Raw genomic sequence first — 20,700 nt, 5'->3', positions numbered from 1 at the left:
AAAATTACTTTCAACCTCAGTAAGGTATTGTGAGGGAGGTGAATGCACTCAGCATTTTAGTCTCAGTTTTATTCATTTTATATATTAACCATCTTTAATCAGTCTTAGTTAAACGAGGGAGGGACATGCCATATCAAGGGGAATCGTTCCATAGCAGCTCTGCTTTATACAGATGGCGCTGTTCCTCTTTCTAGAACTGTTATTGATTTACAGCAACTTTTAGACTCGTTTGCCGACTTTGCTGACAGCCTGGCTTTAAGTACCAATGTTAAAACATCCCATGTGATGGTAATAGGCCACTAAATCCAGGAACATTTTTGTTCAAGATGTCCCTTTCAGTAAAATTGAGTCGTTCTCCTGTTTGGGAATAGGATTCAACTCAGATTTTAACTGGACCCCTTTACTGATACAGAAAAGACTGACTTTTGGGAAGGCTATTAACGGTGTATTCGACTTCGCAAAGAAATTAGGCCACAAATCCATGAACACCATCATTAGAATATATAATGCTAAGTGTGACTCAATGTTGTCTTGTGGGGGCTGTAGGAAGCTAGCTCTGTATATACTTTACCAACGTAAGGCATAGTTTGCACAGAGTCCAGGGTGTCCCCAGAGGAATAACAGAGGCTAAATTAGGTAAGTACTAACAGCTCTCTTTGTGGTAGTGTGGGCGAGTAGTTAGGCTTATCCAGAGGGTGGGTTAAGCATTTATTGTATTCACTCAATCAAGGACTGATACACACACTCAGAGACAGAATCCAGACCAATTAGGTAAGTATTAAAAAGGTATACTTATATTTTATTTTAGAACCAAGCAAGACTTGGTACATGTAAATGAAACATACTTTCAAATGCAAGACTGTTCAAGGAAATGTCATTGTACTTGGAATTACGTTCATTACAGGTTTGTAAATGCTTTCAAATAGGTTTAAATTGCACAGTTATTACGTTTGGAATACATTTGGGTTGCTTTGCATACTGGGGGTGGTATGCTTAGATACCACACCTTAGGATCTGTAAATACAAAGTAATTACGACTTTTTATACTTTGCAATATAATTACTTCTCTCTTCATACAATGCAGTTCAACACTTAGGCACTTTTTAGGCCGAAAATCTATATACATGGGTAACCAGGGTTATCGGTTTTGGACGTAGCTACTCGACTTACAAGGGTGAAATTTGGGGGTTAGGACCAAGGTTCCCCAATGTCTAGAAGGGTACTCAAGTTGCACTACCAGCGGCCCTGGGGCAGCCGGGAGCAGAGTGCAAGGGCCCAAGGTTAGCCAATGGGGATAGGGTGGCCTTTGCTTAGGGACTGCCACTCAGGTGTGGAAGCACAGCTCCTGGGGTTAAGATCAGCACGGCAGAGTCCAACAATCAGCACAGGAGTTGCACCACCAGCGGCACAGGGGCGGCCAGGTGCAGAGTGCCAAGGCGATGTCGGGGACCCCATGGAAACCATTGAAGATCTGTGGTTTGGAAAAGAGGCTGCAGGCTCGGGCAGGTGGACTTCCTGAAGGCGACCACTGGCTGGAGAGGTAAGCTGGGATCTTGAGGAATGCTTGGACACCGTCGGTGGGGGTCACCCAAGGCCGGGGAAGGCCTTTTGGCGATGGAGTTCTCTGACCCACCTACAGTTGCGGTCTGACCTTTCAGACTGCTTCAGTCGCTGTCGTGGTCTTCTTACCGCCTTCTGTCGCAGTCGGGCGGCCCTTCAGATTGAGGCTGCAGGAATCGTCTCAAAGCGTGTGGGAGGTCGATGGTCACCAGATCCTAGGCCAGGATCGCTGGGGAGACCTCTTTGGGGTGTTGGGCCACTCGGGCTCGGCCCATGGCGGCCGGTTGCTGAGTGGTGCAGGACTGGGGGACCGTCGAGTCTTTGACTTGAACAAATCCGGTGCTCACGGGAGACAGAGTTCGTCAAGGGAATGCAGGGCAAGTCCTCCAGGCTCTTGGGGGCTGCTGGCTGGGGGACGCACCAGTCTCTTTGCTGTAGGCAGGTCGGAGTCGGAACAGGCCGGTAGGGCTGGGGCCAAAGCAGTTGGTGTCCTCTTCTTCCTGGGTCAGCACGGCTCTTCAGTCCTTCTTTCTTCCTTCCTTGAATCTGAGGGGCAAGGTTCAGGGTCACCCCTAGATACTAAATTGAGGTGTGTTAAAGGGGTGTGCAGGTCGGGACCAATGGGTCGCTTCCTTGGGGTGGGTACACCACTTATTATGCCACTCTCCAATGGGAGGGGGCATGAGCCTCTTCCTGGTTAGCTGTGTCCCCTCATCTTCAAGTGGAGGTGACTGAGATGTGCTCTTCACCTCGCCTCCCCCACCTGAGGGGTGGTGTTGGTACAGGTGGGCACACCTCTCTTCCTAATTTGAATTTCCTGCCGATTCTCGCACCCAAAGTGGGGGTTAGAACCGGTGGGAGTCAGTTGCTAGGGGCAGCAAATGGCATGGACAGCTTCAGAAGGTGGCAGGCCTTTGAAGCTTCCCCTTTGGTGGACCCAGCCCATCCTGGGTAGGGGCCATCACTCCTCTGCCCAGGATGGGCTTTGTTTCTGGACCCAGAGAGCAGAAGCCCTCTAGCCAGATCTGGTCTGGTAGTGCCAAATGGCAAGCAGCCATTCACGGACCACACCTGGGCTGGTCGATTTTCAGGGGGCATCTCTAAGATGCCCTCTGAGTGCATGTTACATTAAATCCCACATCAGTGTGGGTTCAATGTGCTGAGAGAAGTTTGCTACCAATTTTCCTAGTTTTTAGTAAAGCCATTATGGAGCTGTGGAGTTCGTAATGACTAACTCCCAGACCATATACTCTTTATGGCTTTACTACACTTAAAATGTCTAAGAGTGGACTTAGACACTGGAGGGGTACAGGGCTCATGCCTCGGTACACTCACCCTATGGCTAGGCTCCACCTTAGAGGAGTGACCTACCTAGGCTATAGGCAGTGGATTGCAGGCATGGCACACTGGGATCTGTGCCATGTCGACTCTTTACTTTTCTCTGCACCAAAACACGCAGCCTCCGGTGGCAGTGTATGTGGGTTACGTTGCAGGGCCTCTAAGGGTGGCACAATTGGTGCTGCAGCTCTTAGCTGCCTTCCTTGGTCACAGTGTCGTTGGTGCCCATGGTAGCTTTTACAAGGGGCTTACCTGTGGCCAGGGATGTGCCAATTGTGGATACAAACGTGCAGTCTTGGGAAAGAACACAGGCCCTGGGAACCTGAATGGCAGGGACCCAGGGGACATCAAGTCAGGTTGCATCAGTTGTCAGGCAAAAAGTGAGGGGTAACCATGTCAATAGGGACACTTTGCTACAGGAGCGATGTTTGGGGTTACACCGCAGCATCACTAATACAGACAGCGGAAAATAACTTATTGAGAAGATTGCTTGCCATGCCATAATGTGTTGCTTTGGTTATGGTGCATGAAGAACTGGCAATATTGCTGATGTGTTTCAAATTTGTCCACTGATAATATGGCTACATGTGTGGCTTAAACCTGGGCCTAAAAAAAACGGTTAATTGTGGAGGATTGTCTTGGCCTTGATCATGTCATGTCCATACAATAGGTGAGATATCTCGAGCAGAGTTTAAGCTCTTTGGCTACCCTGACCTTTTTTTACTGTCCTCGTTCTATCACTAAGGCAGACAAAAATGAACATCAAGGGGCATATTTACAAGGATATGTCAGAACATTGCACTGCGTCATATTTCACAGCACCGCACTCCACCATTTCCAAAACGCAGGGATGTGTCGTATTTACAACAATACGGCGCACCCTTGTGTTTTCCCTAGCGCTAAAAATAGCTGCCTAGCGCCACCACAGACACCCTTGCGCCATAGTGCAAGGGTGCCTGCATTGCATTCCATGGGGATGATTGTTTATGTGCAGGAAGGTGTTCCTTCCAGCAAATAAATAATCAATAATGGCGATTTGTAACTTCTATGTGTGTTGTGGCACACATTGAAGTAGCAAATGGTCATTGTTTAATGATTGTTTATGTGCAGGAAGTGACACCATCCTACACATAAGCAATCATTAATGGCGCACATGCATAAAAAAAAGCAAAAACGGGGAGAAATAAAAGTATTTCTCCTCATTGCACCAATCCAATGCCTGCTATTGCATGGTGTTATTTATTGGCGCTGACTCAGATTTACAGATCCTTGTAAATCTGGGGCAGCGTCAAAAAGCAATGGGTGTTGCAGTGGAGCAGCCAAAGCAACACAGTTGCAGGCCCCTTTCATGCAGGTACCTGCGTGAAAGGGTACCATATTTACAAAGTGACGTTACCCCACAAAAAGTAGCTTAACGCCACTTTGTAAATATGGTGCAAGACATTGCACCACCGGAACGTCAAAGTGACATTCCAGTGGCTCAATCCCCTTGTAACTATGCCCTCAATGCCTTCCACTTCAATAAACAATCAGAAACGATCAGAAAGAGAGATGAGAGATGAGAGCCATCTCTGGTTAGGCACTTCTTAATGTCTAAAACCACCCAGTCTATAGAGCCATATCTCTGTTTTGCAATTCCTAACCATCATCGCTTTCTACTGACGCGATTTAGATGTGCATATTTGTTACCATGTTGCTTTTTTTTCTGGGACAGTCAGTCAGGAATCTAATGGATTCTAATTGAACTTCATGATGATTTTATATGCATTCCGTTTTTTTCTCACTTAACTCTATCTTTTGTGGTGGATTGTTTTAAACCAAATTAAGATTAACTGATCTGAGCAACAAAATTGTTGCTACAAGTGCCAGTATTAAGCTATGGATGACTCAGTGTTGACTCTTTGGTTCCACCTGCAATGCATTTAGGTCATGAAAAATACACTGAATAGATACAACAGCCTCTCAGCTGAAATGGGAGCAGCATATCTGTACTGAGTTTAAAAGTGTGAGGTAGACATAAAATGAGACGTCCAAGGTAAAGAAGGAGAGCAACTAGGGTCAAGTCGCCAACAGCAAGCAGTAAATGGGCCTAGTGGATGAGCCTAGTGACTCTGATCTCCCATAAAAGGACTGTTTTTTTACAAACTACAGACGGACCACCATTTCTGAGAGGGACTATATTAAAACCAAGCAAGTAACTCCCTTGTGGTTCAATATCATGACCATTAGCTCGATGAATGTCCAATGAGTTAAACGGGAAAGATAGATCAAAATGTCTCCCTTCAGTTGCTGAGTGTGAATCTGGCGCTAAATTTGAACTGTAGCAATTTGCCTCTGTACATTTGCTGTATTACTTAAATTCAGCTCTGATTAAGCAGGGTGATCTCCTCCGTTCAGGTCATTACGGACATTCTTTCCCGTTCTGGACAAGACGCTCTAGGGCATTCACGCGCTATATAAAACTATTCAATATCAATGATAACCTAATACATTTTAAGTGTTGTACTTTGCTTCCACTGAACTAATTTGACTAACACACCTGAAAATAATGATTTGCAAGAGAAAGATTTAGGACTATAGACAGTGTCTGTGTTGACCAGTAGAGTCACTGGAGGGCTCCCTGCTGGGGTACTGTGAAGCCATACCACAGGGAAATATGCTTTCTTCAAAATAAAGCTATTTTTTTTTGTGTCGTAATTCTTTATTGAGAGATTAAAGGTATATACATTCATAACAGTATAATACATCATAGAAGACCCATAAAAGTCTAGTGATTTAACATATATATTATAATATAAAGAAGAAAAAAAACTTGCATATAAGAAAGGAAAGGGGAGGAAATAGGAGAAATGAAATAAAAGACAAAATGTTAAGAGAAAAGGAGAATAGTGGAAATTGTATGTTAGGAAATCTAACTCTGGCTAGATATAATCATGGGAAAAAGTTAGACAAAGTAAATAATGGGATGGGTAAATATAATTTAGAAATAGTAAAATATGTTGTGTATATAATATGAAGAATGATATATATATATATATATATATATATATATACATATGAGTGATGGAAGTTCATGAAGGGTATAAAATAGCTAAATAATTAAGTAGATAAAAAATGCAGCTATTTTAAAATCTGAACGCATTACTATCTTGATTCCCTTTCTTGTCACAGTTCTTAAAACATGGAGGTGAGTTTTCGACCCAGAAACTGGCAATTCAGATACCTCTAGCGAGGTCCTACACATGCACGCAAATGATTCAAGCAACGTATATTATGCCTTTTTTGTCAGTGTTCTACATAGACAGATCTCAGCAGTCTGTCCAGTGAATAAATCGTGTTAGATATTTTGTGCTTTTTTCCTGAATTTTTAAAATTTAACTACTTTGTAATGTTTATAGGTCATTAAACCATACCACAGGTCTCAGCTTAGCGATATAGCAGGCATGGAACAAAAGATTTCTGCAGAGTACAAAAATCAAACAGAACCCCAAACAGTGCTTAATTTGTGCCGGTGGTTGGTGGTGGTAGACAAAACACTCATAATAAACTGAATTGACACACATTCTTATGGACAGGGACTTATCTTTCATCATCAAGCTTCCGCCCAATGCACAAGAAAGAAAGGGAGAAACTGATGAAAAAATTAGGAAATGAAAGATAAGGAAATAGTGACAAAATAAATCAGGGAAAAAAGTACCTTCAAGAGTGAGCTGGAGATAGTTTGAAGTGTGGGGAAAGAAAGCCATGAGGTGGAATAAAGGCAAAGCTGCCTTGGTATTCAGAAACCTCAGCATTTGAAAAACTTTGGGCCCTTGCACTTATTTCTACATATTAATACCTGACCAAGATCGTTACTATAATCAGTGTGGGGAAAAGGTAAGTACAGTCCGAGGGTCATTATGGCAGCAGTAAATTCTCAGTTGGATGCTGACTCTATTTCCATTGCCATTAGTTCCTACTTTCAGCAGACGCTGCAAGCATGGAATGAAAATGGTGGCCATGGACAACTAAAGAGTTGATAGACTTGAAATGGCAGTAGTGCTCTCACAGGAAAAGAGAGTTCATTCCCAGCTCCGAATGGTGGCTGTCTCAACAACCCCTCTGATGGCAGAACACCACCAGTGTGGACTTTCTAAAGTAATCAATTATTTTTGTCACCAAGCCTATTATTGCAGACATGGTCACAAACTGGAAATGTAGCAGTAAGCAAAATCATCTGTAGGGTTCAATGGTCTCAGAATCAGAGCCAACCCAGGGCCTAGAGCTCATCACGGGATGTTAGTAACCAAGCTGTGGCCACAAGACTACCAACCCATGGTCATGAAGATCCTGCTAACAAGTGTGCAAGTCAAGACCCTGATGCTGCTATCACCTCAGAGTCAGAAACTCAGGAAGAAGATGTAGAATCTACAAGTAAACAGATTAGTTCTCCATTGCGGCTTCAAAAGTTTATCATTACAGTTGACTGAGACATTAGTAAATCCAATGGATTTCATTTACTCTTTGGAATTCAAGGGCACTTGCCTACGTATTCATACTTATAATTTCAGCCAGCTTTTCCTGTGTTTTTCCATACAACAATACTTTCAATTCAAGATATTTCCACTCAGCTAAACGGTCACTCCATGGGTGTTTATAAAGGAGCCTGCACCTCTGGAGGTGATTCAGCATGGACAGTCCTTATGAGTCTTTACTTACTTGGAAAACTGGTTGATTGTGCTTTCAACCTTGTTAGGACCAAAGCAAAGCAAATGCTTGACTTCAGCGCAATATGCTCTGTATTCATGGTTTACCAATCAAAAGTGAGAAGAACAAGCTAGAGCCAGCACCAGGTCTGGACTCAGGACTTTGAGGCACATTTTCGGACAGATCTGGTGAGTGTGTTTCTTATAATGTTATGGGCATCCAAATGTCAGCCTCGCTCGGACACGCTGTTTATTAAGTGTCAGGCCTCAATTAAAAAATTAGGGATCTCTGAGGGCAAAACACCATGGTGCCACTGGATCTTTTCCATCATAATCCTCTAGTACAGTTGTTCCTGTCTTAGTGGTTCCCTGCCTCGCAGGATTGTGACAAGAAGACATCTGTAGCTCAGCATAATGCAGGGGACACCAGTGCCTTTCGGAAGTGAAAGGAGCTTGTGTTTCTTCTTAGAGTGGTTTTCCTAATCCCTCCTATTTCACTGGTCTCTATAAGTCACATCAGTCACTGGGGTTATGAGGAACCCTGGGAACCCAACAAGCCCAGGGTATGTGGGCAGCCATTTATGCATGTCAGTCCTGCAAAAGGGGGGCAATGTCCAACATGGCAGGTAGATGAAGTATCACTCTCTGGTCAAGAGGCCTGCTTTATGAATTCCTGACAATTTCCTTGTTTGCAAAAGTGCTCTCCAAGAACTACAGGGAGAAGATGGAAAGGGTTCTTGTAACTCCAGTTTGGCCATGTTGACCTTGGTGTCTGCTACTGAAGCCGCTAGCCCAATAACTACTTTAGTTTATTTTGAGGAATCTTTGGCATTTTTAAATATCCCACCATCCAGCACTAGTTCTGCTGCAGACCAGAAGGGAGTCTACAAGGAAAGGATGTTCCAAGAGGATAAAACTGCCTACACATCTATCAGGGAAACCGTTAACTCTAAAATCTTATGTGCAATGTTGGACTCGCCCCTCATTCAGGCGTGTATTAAATGGCTTGGATCCCGGGTAATGCGACCTCTTTTTGACAATGCATCGTTTTGGCATGAGTTTCTCTAGGTCCAAGATGTATTTTTCCTGAGAAGTCAGGAATCAAAAGTTACAGCCTGCAACAGTTGTCAGGAACATTTTCATTGTGGATCTTTTGCCCCCTATCTCTTGAAGAGATCTGAAAATGGATTTGCTAGCAGTTTTATCCCCTGCCACCTCCTAAAACCTAACCCTGCCACCTCCTAAAACCTAACTCTTGTTCTAAAGGCTTTTTGAGAACACCATTTGGAACTCTGGGATTAGGTTTTGTTGAGAATATTTAGTAAACCCATGTTTTAAGGCATATTACCTGTGCACTCAGGATTGGTAAATTTAGTGCCTCCTTGTTGCACCATAAGCTTTTTTTTTACAATTACCTCATCATGGTGCATCGTTTTAAGTATATTCTTCCTTTCATGTTAAACAGGACACCTGTCCTTCAAATTTTCTCTCCTTTTTGTTTATTATGTTTGGTTGTCTGGGAAAGGAAAGGAATTCACAATGGCGATGCAAGCACAGGGGTGTGATTTGCCACTGTCAGGCCTTAGACACAATAGCATTTTCTCGCCCCATGCCTTTAGACGGGAGGGGAACTCAGAATATGGCAAAAACATAAACAAAATGTCAGGACTTTGGTTAACAGAAGATCTGCAACAAAAACAACACCTAAGTGTCACCACATAGATTTGTCCATCACTAAATGTTTAATCTTAATGGCGAGTTTGCTAGTACATTTTGGTTAGCTGTTCTGTGACTTAATAGCAAACAACTCATTTAACACACTAGTTATACATCACTTCAGAAATGTTTTCTTTCTGAAACAAATTGTCACTGATTGCCACTGAGTACCATTGTCACAAAGAAGAAGAATAAGGTGATTATGTCATAACTACTTGCCAATAATTCTCACTACTCGCAGTTCAAGGTTTCTTTGTCACAGTTCTTAGTTTCAATCCCTTCCCTGATGGACCTATGGGTCGCTCCATTTTTTTTGTTATGTGTTGTTAGAAACATTCTGATTGTTAGTCACTGAGAGAAATTATACTTACATGATAGGAGGTTAGCAAAATATACAAAAGTAGTAGAAAGAATAACAAATGTGTTTGGTGGTTTCATAGGGTCCCAGTGTCAGGGTGTGTGGTGACTCAGATTCACACTGTAAGGACGGCGACAAAAAAACCCTTTGGCACAGATTATACAGGTAAATAATCAGGGAGTAAAAACAGTAAGAGGCTCCCATGTGTTTTACCACTTGTGATGAAACACGTAGTCATCTTGCCCTTGTCTCAAAAGTCGCTTTACCCAATGCACAGCACTGGCTGCATTCCCAAACTTCGCACTCCTAAAGGGCCAGTCACAACTGCAACAGCACCTGGGAATTGCTGATGTTTGAATGACTGGTATCTCATGGGAATTTAGGGCCTGATGTACAGTTTGGCAGATGTGTCCTCAATCACAGTTATGCCATACGCCTTATGACAAGTGCCACAGGATATAATACATTTGTGATAGGGAGGACAGGATTTCTGTCATATTTATGATGGAGTGACTCACTCACTAAATTCTAAATCAAGCCTTTATTCTTGTTAGAGAGTAATTAAGTGTAAAACTATGGTTGCCTGTAGTGATGTTATGGAAAAATAAACAAAATGGCAAAACCCTGAGGATGGGCACAGTTGAAGAGTTATATTCAGAGCAAATAAGGATTGGATAATCACATGATCAGAAAATACTCATGAATAAGTACTGCCAAGTCTATCTGATTTGAAACTTTTTCCACCCAAAGAAACTTGGCAGACCTCGGCTGTCTTCAGCTATATCTTTGCCCCTATACCTTCATTTGTTTTTTGAGTGTGTCCAGGTCCTTCTCATGCTTTAAGATAGTTTTATTCCACATCACCAAAGGCTGCACAATGCACTTTTAGTCAAGCCTCTCACATACTTTCTAAAACTTCGACTGTACATTGTTTTTACAACCCTAAGTTACATGGTCATCCTAATATACTCATTTCCGGTAACATGATCATTTTAGGTCATTAAGTTCAATAAAGAAACACAGTGGACACCTGTACTCTCAATCCTGGTGTCATATCTCCAAATACTGATTGAACACCATTTATTTTACTTCTAACAGGCGGATTCTCCTCACCACAAAGCTGTGCTTACCTGTCTTATGGGTTCTCCCAGGACCTCCAATGTTCCTGGATAATTCTCAATCAGTGAAACATGCAAGTTATTCTCTGCTCTGCGAGTCAGGGCTGAAACAATGGCATAGGCTTGCTCCAGCAGGGCACAGTTCTTCCCATTTCTTGCTTTGTTGCGAATGAATTCCTAAATATAAAAAATATTATTTTATTTTTAATGCTGTTTTCTGCTTTGTAAATTGGTACTTTTGTCCTAAAACGTTTTCCATATACTCTAATTTGCACTCCGGCAATCCCGCCAATCCAAACAACCACCCTCACATTACCACCAATAGAATGCGACAGAGAACTCACTCCGACTTTCATAAGTTTCTACAAAAAGGAAGTAGGTTCAAAAAAGAAAACACAGTTAAGGGGAATACATTAATGAACATGTGTTTAATGCACAGTTCCTCGAAGGTGTCATTGCTGCTAAGACTGAACAAAGTAAGATGGAGCTGCCCTGGAAGAACCTGCCTAGGTTACAAGAGCAAATGACTAGCAGAATAAGTGGGTCTTAAAGGCCTTTTGAAACAGACCACTGAAAACTGATAGAAAGCAAGAGGAAGCACACTCACAGGGAAGAGATGAAGATGCAAAAGTCTGAACTTCCACAGGAGAGGTTTCCACAGCAGGAGCACAATAGTAGTGGACAATATTCGGAATAAAGAATGAAGGGACTTAGTGGAGACATAGGGTCAGCAATGGTTTGAAAGACAAGGAGGTCAGTCACATAAAAAGGCTGGTGTAAAAATGACTCACTGTGCAACTAGAAGCAAGTACAGTTTAAGGTGTCTGTAAGAAAGATGCTGATCTTCCATAGACCAATCACCGTTGAAACTGCCATGTTTTGCACCAGTTGCTGCTTACCCAAATTGCAAGGGAGATAGGCACAAATAACAAGCCTTCTTATTCCCCAGTCTTGAGAGGATATAAGCCCCTACAAGCGTACCATGCAGGGGTCAAAGAAAAGAGTATTCCTTAAAATAGACAACTTTGAAAAACATGAAGACACAACTGTGTTGGTCTGCTCCACAAAGGAGCGTTCCCTTTTGAAACGGAATCCCAGGCCTTTGGATTTACAGACCGGACTAGGGGATGGTGCTCATGTCAGCAGTATGGAGTGACTGACTCCACAGATTTTTCTAACTGATAATCAACACCTCTATTTTCTAAAATTTAGTTTTGAGTTTTTGCTCCTCCACAGCTGGACAGAAAAGAACAGAAGTTAAACTGAAAAAGGTGATCAAAATGTAAGGTTAGCAGAGTCTCATCAGAATAGTAATTTGATGACAACCCAAATAATCTAATGAAGGCAGCAAAAGGCTCCAAGTAAATATCAAGAAGAACTAAATGCTGGATGTTTTCTGTGGCCACCCCATGGAGAGAATGGCTCCAAGGAATAAAACAATATTTTATGATGTAACCATCAGTATACCTAGTGAGATGCTGGTACCCAGACACACAACAGGATTTGGGACACCTGGATGCTGCACTCTGGACTATGCAAATGAACCACACCCACCTTTCTTTACAGGGAACACAATACTAGGATCCCCACTAGGGAGACACAAGTTGAATCTTAAACAACACCATTGAAAGGTATGTTTTGATTCCCAAATGCTAACTCATAAAATAATTAGATTCAATTTTTAAAAAGAAAACATGACATACATCTTTTGTGTTATTATAATTTACATTTAGTATCCTGCACAAGACAGCATAAAGCCCTGAGGAAGACCTTCACTAAACATCAGGCCCACAGACAGTGTTGAAACGCATAGGCATAACAGTGTGTTCGGAAGGCCTATAGACCCATTCAAGGCCAATAATAGCCATAGGACAGAGACTGAGAAGGCTCATACCTCCCAGACAATGGAATAAGGGTGTAATATTTTGCCCCAACCATGTAGGGCCCCACGATTCACTCAAGACCACAAACTAGGAGGCTAACACTGTATCGCCTGTGATAATAGTAATTGAATTTGTATGCTGGACACTTATCATTGTTGATTGTCTAGTCATTTCAGTTATTTTCCAGTAATGTCATTATGTTCAATTATTGTTCAAGTTACCATATATGTCACTGTGTTGTGTATACTGAAGTGAATACATGTTGCAGACAGATTACAGATCCACAAGAAAGAATTGTTTTGTGTCCAAAACAGTTTTTGTGAGTATGTTTTGCTTTAAATGTGTGTCATCTAAAGTTTCGTAGGTAAAGACATGTGAGAACACATAGTAAGAAGTATTTAAATAGCAACCAAAAGTTGTTGGTAACAAGACGGCGCAGAATAATAATGCACCCTGCATACCGATGGCATTTATCTATGGTATAGGAGGTATCATTTTGTATACTGTTTACAGAATCCCCCCACTACTGCCTTAATAGGGTCATTCCCAGTTAGAATGGATATTCTCATTGGATGTTCCATGGCAAGAATGGCTCCAAGGGATAAACAGATGTTCCATGATGTAAACACTAGTATACCTAGTGCAAAGTTGCCCCCCAGAAACACGCCAGGATTTGGGACCCATGGATACTGTACTGTAGACTATACATACGAACAACACATATGGCAATCTTCACATAAAAACTATACACACACACACACTCATACAGAAACACAAACACACATAATACTTTCATTATGACAAAAGTGTTTACTTGGTCATCTACGTTCTTGTGATTGGAATAGTGTTTTATGCAATACTGTGCCACAGTTCTTTATACTGTTAGGTGAATATCAAGGAAAGAAATACAAAACATCTTTAGAAGATTTGTGGAAAGCGGAGAGCCCTGCCGCACTCTAGAGAACAATGGTGACTGGGGGGGGAGGGGAAAGGGGGGAGGGGAAAGGAAGGAGAGAAGGAGAGAAGGAGAGAGAGAGGGAGAGAGGGAGAGAGGGAGAGAGGGAGAGAGGGAGAGAGGGAGAGAGGGAGAGAGGGAGAGAGGCAGAGAGGGAGAGAGGGAGAGAGGGAGAGAGAGAGAGAGAGAGAGAGAGAGAGAGAGAGAGAGAGAGAGAGAGAGAGAGAGAGAGAGAGAGAAGAGAGAGAATTACCCACCATACTGAAGGTCCGACTCAATCCTAATTTGTCAAGAACTGGTGCCAGCACAATTTTTGGTTCCCAGAAGGAAGTCCACTCAGTTAAATCAAGAAATTATGAGGATACAGGTAGGATGAAAGTAGAGATACCAGTTTGGAACAGAATTATCCAATTCACCAAATCAAATTAGAAGCCACAATAGTTTGTAATTTTGTTAAGGAGGAAGGAAGCATTCCTATTCCTAAACATGTTATCAGTCTATGATGTGACTGTGCCATGCAAAGCCATTTAACTTTATAATAAAGCAGTAAATATATATAGATCTCCTTATTCTTTGGCGAAAATGCATTCTATAAAGAGGAGACAAATTCAATCAAACATATTATAACTTCCCTTTTTTGCATGAAGAAAATCAGGAAAACATCATAACTTCAACTATAGTGCTGAGACCCTACTCATTCCACATGTGCTGCATGCATCCAGACGTTAAGTAATAGTTCAACCAAACTTTGCATGGCTTCTGAAGCAAAACCCAGAAAGATCACAGGCCAAATGTATGCCATCTTCTCTGCTCCTCTTTAAATGCAAAAGCCATGAGTGGCGGCTGGTATTTGAAGGCGGTGAGAGAGGAGGAAATTAATTAAAAATTAAAATACTCACTTACCTGTCTGCCGCAGCTGCCCACCGTCGCCTCCTCTGGGTCCTCCTCTGTCTGCTTCCAGGGCAGGGAGCACCCGGCTCCCAGCCTCCGCATAGCTAATAACAACTCCGCAACTCAGCGTTGTGAATGGTCCGAGCGCCGTAGATCGGCGCTCAGCCAGGGAATGGGAGGCTGGGCATGTTCTCCATGCAGGCTGTAATGCAGCCTACATGGAGAACATGTAAAGTGATCATGGCGGTTTGACCGGCCCAAGACGGCAGGTCAAAGGGTCCTGTACACTTGATGTGGGAAAACCACTCCTCCCCTACCCTGCTCTGTGAGCAGAGCAGCTCCACCCCTACCCAGCTGAACAAGGGGAAAAATAAAATGATAATAACAATGAGGTATTATAATTAAATTTTTTTCTTTTTCAACCTGCTCAGTGAGGCGATGCTCCTCCGCCTTAGTGGAGGAGCCGCCACTGAAATCCAGATGGTGGGGAGTCTCATGCATTTGACTGGCCATTCTCTCGATCTTTTGTTCACCAACTTAACCAATGTAGGAGTGGAATCCTCCTTCCCTATGTCTTTTCCAAACAGTGAACTTACATGGAGAAGGACATGGCGTAAAGTCACGCTAGCTACTTTTTCAGCTCATTGTAGCCCCCCACCACTATCTCACATCGAAAACATTGATCATGCGGTAATGGCCGTTGAGGACGCAATCTCATTGGCCTTAAACACAGTAGCACCTTTGTCAAAGGTGAAGGTTAGGCCCAGAGACTCACCCTGGTTCACAGAAGCCTTGAAAGCTGTAAAAATATCTAGTAGGAATGCCAAGCCTAGATGGAGAAAAACTAAGACCATAGAAGATCGTCAAAAATATAAACAGATTCATCTAGGATATTTAGACAGCATCAGATACTCAAAAAATCCGTATTTCATTGACAGGATCCATAAAGGTGCCAACTCCAATAAGGAGCTTTACAAAATTTTAAACGAGTTTACTACTCCCGCATCTATTCAGAATATAAATTTACCATCGCAAGAATGAGTTAACACTTTGTCAACATTTTTCGACGAAAAATCAAATCTATCCATAGATCCTTTCTAGTCCACAATACAAAAAATGTTGATTACAATTCAGCCACCAATCTGGATCCCACCACCCCCCTTTTACTAGAATTCACTATGTTTACCTTAGATGAAGTCTCAACCGCTCAGGCAAAGGTCAAATCAAGATCTCCAGCTGATCCATTCTCACCACGCTTCTTTCCAACTATTTCCACTATGCTCACGAATAAACTTACAGACCTGTTCAATATGTCACTAGTCCAAGCAAAGACAGAAAGCAGCACAGGTTAAGCCCATCCTAAAAAAAAACTCTGCCGATTCAAAGGAACCTAGTAACTATCGACCTATCTCGTTGCTCCAGAATTTTCGAAAGGTACTTGAATTCTTGATCAATAAACAGCTTACCATCCATTTGGAGAGTCATGGACTCCTTGATCCATTACAGTCAGGGTTCAGGGCATCACACAGTACCGAAACGTCCTTGGTGGAGGTTGTAGACAACATCAGACTGGCCTTAGACAACAGGCAGTCAGCCATGCTCGTTCTGTTAGGTCTGTTGGCCGCCTTTGACACCATCTCCGACAGCATCTTAGAACAGCGGCTTTGGGAGGTTGGTGTCAGGGGCAAGGCCTTAGACGGGTCCAAAAATTATCTAATGGTCGGACGACTACGGTACGAGTTGGCACCCTGACCTCCTGCAGTCGGTCTGTAAGCATAGGAGTTCCTCAGGGTTCTATCCTGAGTCCTATGCTTTTTAACCTGTATGTGGTACCCCTGGCTAGGGTAATCAGGTCCTATGGATTTGAAGTGGTGTCATACGCTGATGACACGCAGCTACTGATTACCCTTGGCCCGACCCTTCTGACACTAAGGTTCGCTTTAAAAACTGCATGACCCATACTGGCAATTGGATGCGTACCAATCACCTACAACTAAACTGTTGTAAAACAGAGGTCATCCTCTTTGGTAAGGCCGATAAACACTGGTCTAGTGATTGGTGGCCACAGGAGTTGGGCCCGTGTCCATCGACCAAATCCATGGTACGAAATCTCGGAGTGATCATTGACAATCAACTGTCCATGAAAAGCCATATAATTCACATAATTGGCATATGTTATGGCATTTTGAGTAAACTACGCAACATTTTTCACTGGCTTCCTATTGAATCTAGGAAACCGCTGGTAGAGGGACTCATCATGAGCCGTATCAACTATGGTAATGCCCTGTTAGCCTCCATAAATGAGGAGCTCTACTCCAAGCTGCAAGTCTTGCAAAACACAGCAGCTAGACTAGTGTTAAACCTCTCAGCTAGAGCACCATCAGTGCCCAGTCTGAAGACCCTTCATTGGCTCCAGATTAAAAAGCGCTGCCGCTTCAAAATCCTTTGTCTTGTTCATAGGAGTATGTATGGAACTGGGCCAAGTTATTTGGCTAAGAAACTTGGCTGGTATCAACCAAGTAGGACGCCTAGGTCCAGTTCCAAATGTTTTCTTATCCCTCGCAGAATCCACACTGCCAGAAGTGGCGGTCGATCTTTCTTCTGTCTCGCACCTGCATTCTGGAACAAACTGCCATCTTATCTCCTCTCCATCACAGACCATAAGCTTTTCCGCAAAAAACTAAAAACCTGGTTGTTCGATCATCCATAACTTGCTAATCCGACTAAGTCTCCACGGAGTATTTCGCTAGCGTCATGAGACCCTACGGTAATATGTGCGCTTAACAAGTTCCTCGACTTGACTTGAAAGCCAGCCCTCATCCTATATGCTAATTGCAATGAAAAACATGAGATACAACTCTCTGCATGGCTATGCTCGTTTCACCTGAAGAATACAACCTTTCAAAATGCCTTTAAATCACATGGAGAGTGACGAGCTACCCATGCCGCAAAGCGGAGCAACCACTTGTATTTAATTATTTTTGGAATGTGCTTAATACTACTGTCGTATTTTACCCAGTTGCAGGTTGTATTCACCTTTCCCTTACAACTACCAATCATTAGTTGCAAGTGTTTTAAGAGGTGGACATGTTTACTCCATCTACGTTATAAGGAATATTTGCCCTTCCCTCAATTAATTGTCCTAGATGTCACATAGCAGAAGCTAACTATATTAATATGGATTAAGATTGCTCAGTATTGTTGTTGTACTGGAAGAAAATCAAAAGCATTAACGAGGCAAATGTCAATTTATTGCATATTACTCCTGAAGTGTCTGTACAAGGTTTTTTTATAAACTCAAAAAAAAAATACAACAGATTTGCCGACCTGATTTTATTATTGGCTGAACAATAGCCAAGGACACACAGGCACTCCCCATGAACCTGTGGAGGTTGTTCTCCAATAAGCAATTATTGATCATATGGACTGGGTAATTGGGCGGAGGAAGCGACATTCTGAACGCAAAAACTCGAAGATGTGAGTTTTGACATCCGACTACATAGTACTGTTTAGTGAAGGGTATTCTGGATACAAAAACAGAAATTAGGAGTCTAGATGGGAGCGTAATTGAAGATGATAGTGGCAACAACAAATCGGTGAACAAGAAAAACCACTGATTCCTCATGAAGGACATGTATAACATATACTTCGACTGGGACCATTAACCATGCCCACATGACACCATTTGAACATGGCGGCGAGCTGATGCAACAGAAAGGAACTGTTTGCTTACCACCTTGTGCCATTACAATAAACCTTCACCTGCCCTCACAGCCATACTCAAACTCCCTGACCATCACAGATAAAAAATGATATGGTACCAAATTGATTAGCTGATTGCGACCGGAATGATTTCTTTTTTTATTTAGTATTTTTGTGAAAATAATAATACAAAATACATTTAAAAAACAATATGGGTAGAGGAGGAGTTTCAAAGTTTGAACGGAGCAAAGGAGCATCACGTTGTGGAAATGATGCATTTTCATTTCTCTAAGCACAGTTGGAGCTGGAATAAACTCCAGAGTGACAAGGCTTAGATTTGCAAGGATCACCCCCAAAAAGGAATTTTAATATGTCTGCTACTGCAACACCAGTTGTAGAGAGACAACCCTTACAGATCTAATCAATTGATAGTGATGCACTACTGTTGAAGGTAGTCTTAAGCACACCCTTTTTAAGACACTCAGGGTGAGACAGAACACTGTAAAATAGTTGATGTACTTGACTAGCAGAGAGTGCAGAAATTGTATGGCTATAAAGGTGTTGGTGGAGTGCTTTTAGCTGAAGCTAAGGTGAACAGAAGTGTTGGGTAAGCTGCAGTAGGCAGGGGGCATTATAATTGTCTAGAGCAGCATAAGCTTCTGCAGTTGGTGTAGTAGTGAGAGTATTCAGTGGAGGAGGCATCCATGCAATAATGTATTGTTCCTGGTGGTGTTGAGTTGACAATTAAAAGGCAGTCCAGCTTTAACGTAGGTAAACAGGCGGGTGGTAGGAGTTCAGTGATGGTGGAGGGAGTAGATACAATCACAGGCAACTGTTCAATATGGATCCCAAAGGATCTACTTTGATGCTACCCCTTCCATGGAAAGGCATGGGTAACTAAATCTTTATTTCAAACAAGAGTGGCACTTCACCTAGTTACTGCTACGACCCTTAAAGGTCCTAACATAAGTTACTGAACGTTATTGCTAATTTCTAGATACTGTGAACTGTGAGGGTGATTCCCACTATTGAGGTCAATCAGTTTACACTACAAGTTTAATAACCAAGTAAAAATCAAAGTTAAGGATAGTTTCAAAGTTAGAAGGTGATGGACATCTTTCAGATTTCAATGGAAGTTGTGGTTAATTCAGAGTTAAATAGGTTGTTTGGATTTACACACACACTTTATATTTTAGACATGTAAAACATACTGTGCCAGATGCCACCTTCCATAATGTGTTTAAGGTGAGTATTTTCAAAATAAGAGCACATTATGACATAAAACAGTAGATATGTAGGTAAAGTAACTTTAAATTTGTAATTGTTTTAATCAATTGAACGTATTGGAACAATACAAAATATTTTAGATAAAAGCATTTCAATTTTATAAAAGATAGTTGTAAAAACAGATACATATATTTTTATATCATAGCTTAAACCGACAATATGTAATCATTTCAAACTCCAAACACAATGTCCACCTTATATATACAGTGCCAGGGTAAGTCTGCTTTCAGTGGTTCTCTTTTTATTTAGGGTAAAAGAAAATCACAGCATGGCTTTTCAATTACTATCCATTTCTCTGAGTTTTATTTCTTAGTCTCAGAACATTTGTTGCTTAGAATAATCAATACGATTTATACATTTAAATTCAAATGGGGCCTAAGAAGTTAAACTGATTAGCCGATTATACAAATTGAGCAAGGGGGATGTCTGGTACAAATTAAAATTTCCTGACTCCTAAACATGCATTTGGGCTGAGATCTTAGTGAAGCGCCCTGTCCCATTTTAAGGGGAGAGGCTGACACATTCTCTGAGAACAGATAGCAAAAATCCCCATATGTACATCAATATAATTTGTCTATGTTTTCCTACAAAGTGATACCCATTTCATACAATAACGGTACAAACCTTGAGTATTACTTGATACTGATTTATCCTGGTGATGGGCCTCTCCAAGTAGTGTTGCAATGGCAAGGGTGGAGGTTGAGAGGGGTCAAGAGCTGCTAATGTGTCTTCTGAGTATCTCTGCAAGTTCAAAGAACAGGTCATTGGCATGGTATAGGTTTCAAATTGTCTATGTCTACATTTATTAACCACTCAGTAAAACGTAATTCAAATAAAATAGAGGAAAGAACAAGATTTGGCAAAGCAAATAGTTGTGTAAAGCGCCTTTCGGTCAGGTCTAGTTTGCACTATTTAACAATGCAAAAAAGGAATAGTACCACAATCACAGTGGACAGACACTAATGCACAAGTTACTTTCTTGTGTAACGATATATCTGTAAGAGACATTAGTTAGTGATAGATTCCTTACCTTAGAATATCCCCAGGCGTCAGACTGGATCCGGAAAGTTTTCATCAGCAATACCCCTGCGCATCGGTAGGCGTCGTCGTACGGCTTCGTGGAGAAGTGTGGCTCAATGGTTAGAGTGGCAGACCTCGATGCAGAGCACTGGTCCGGGACCAGGGTTCGATTCCCGATGCGGCAGGG

The 20,700-nt window shown here is 42.2% G+C and overlaps 1 protein-coding gene across 27 annotated transcripts in view; it reads right to left on the bottom strand.

Moving 5' to 3' along the window:
- Window positions 1–20,700, bottom strand: part of OBSCN (obscurin, cytoskeletal calmodulin and titin-interacting RhoGEF) — a 1,809,553-nt gene that overhangs the window by 841,994 nt on the left and 946,859 nt on the right. For all 27 annotated transcript variants that reach the window (XM_085628811.1, XM_085628818.1, XM_085628815.1 and 24 more), the window contains 2 exons: window positions 20,118–20,234; window positions 10,788–10,952 (listed from right to left, as the gene is read on the bottom strand). In XM_085628811.1, coding sequence (XP_085484937.1) covers window positions 10,788–10,952; window positions 20,118–20,234 — 282 coding nt within the window. The remainder of the gene's footprint in view (window positions 1–10,787; window positions 10,953–20,117; window positions 20,235–20,700) is intronic.

The sequence above is a fragment of the Triturus cristatus genome, chromosome 10 (assembly GCF_964204655.1).
Source record: "Triturus cristatus chromosome 10, aTriCri1.1, whole genome shotgun sequence".
Lineage (NCBI taxonomy): Eukaryota > Metazoa > Chordata > Amphibia > Caudata > Salamandridae > Triturus > Triturus cristatus.
Note: the sequence above shows the minus strand (reverse complement) of the source record. Positions and strands in the feature narration are given on the sequence as shown.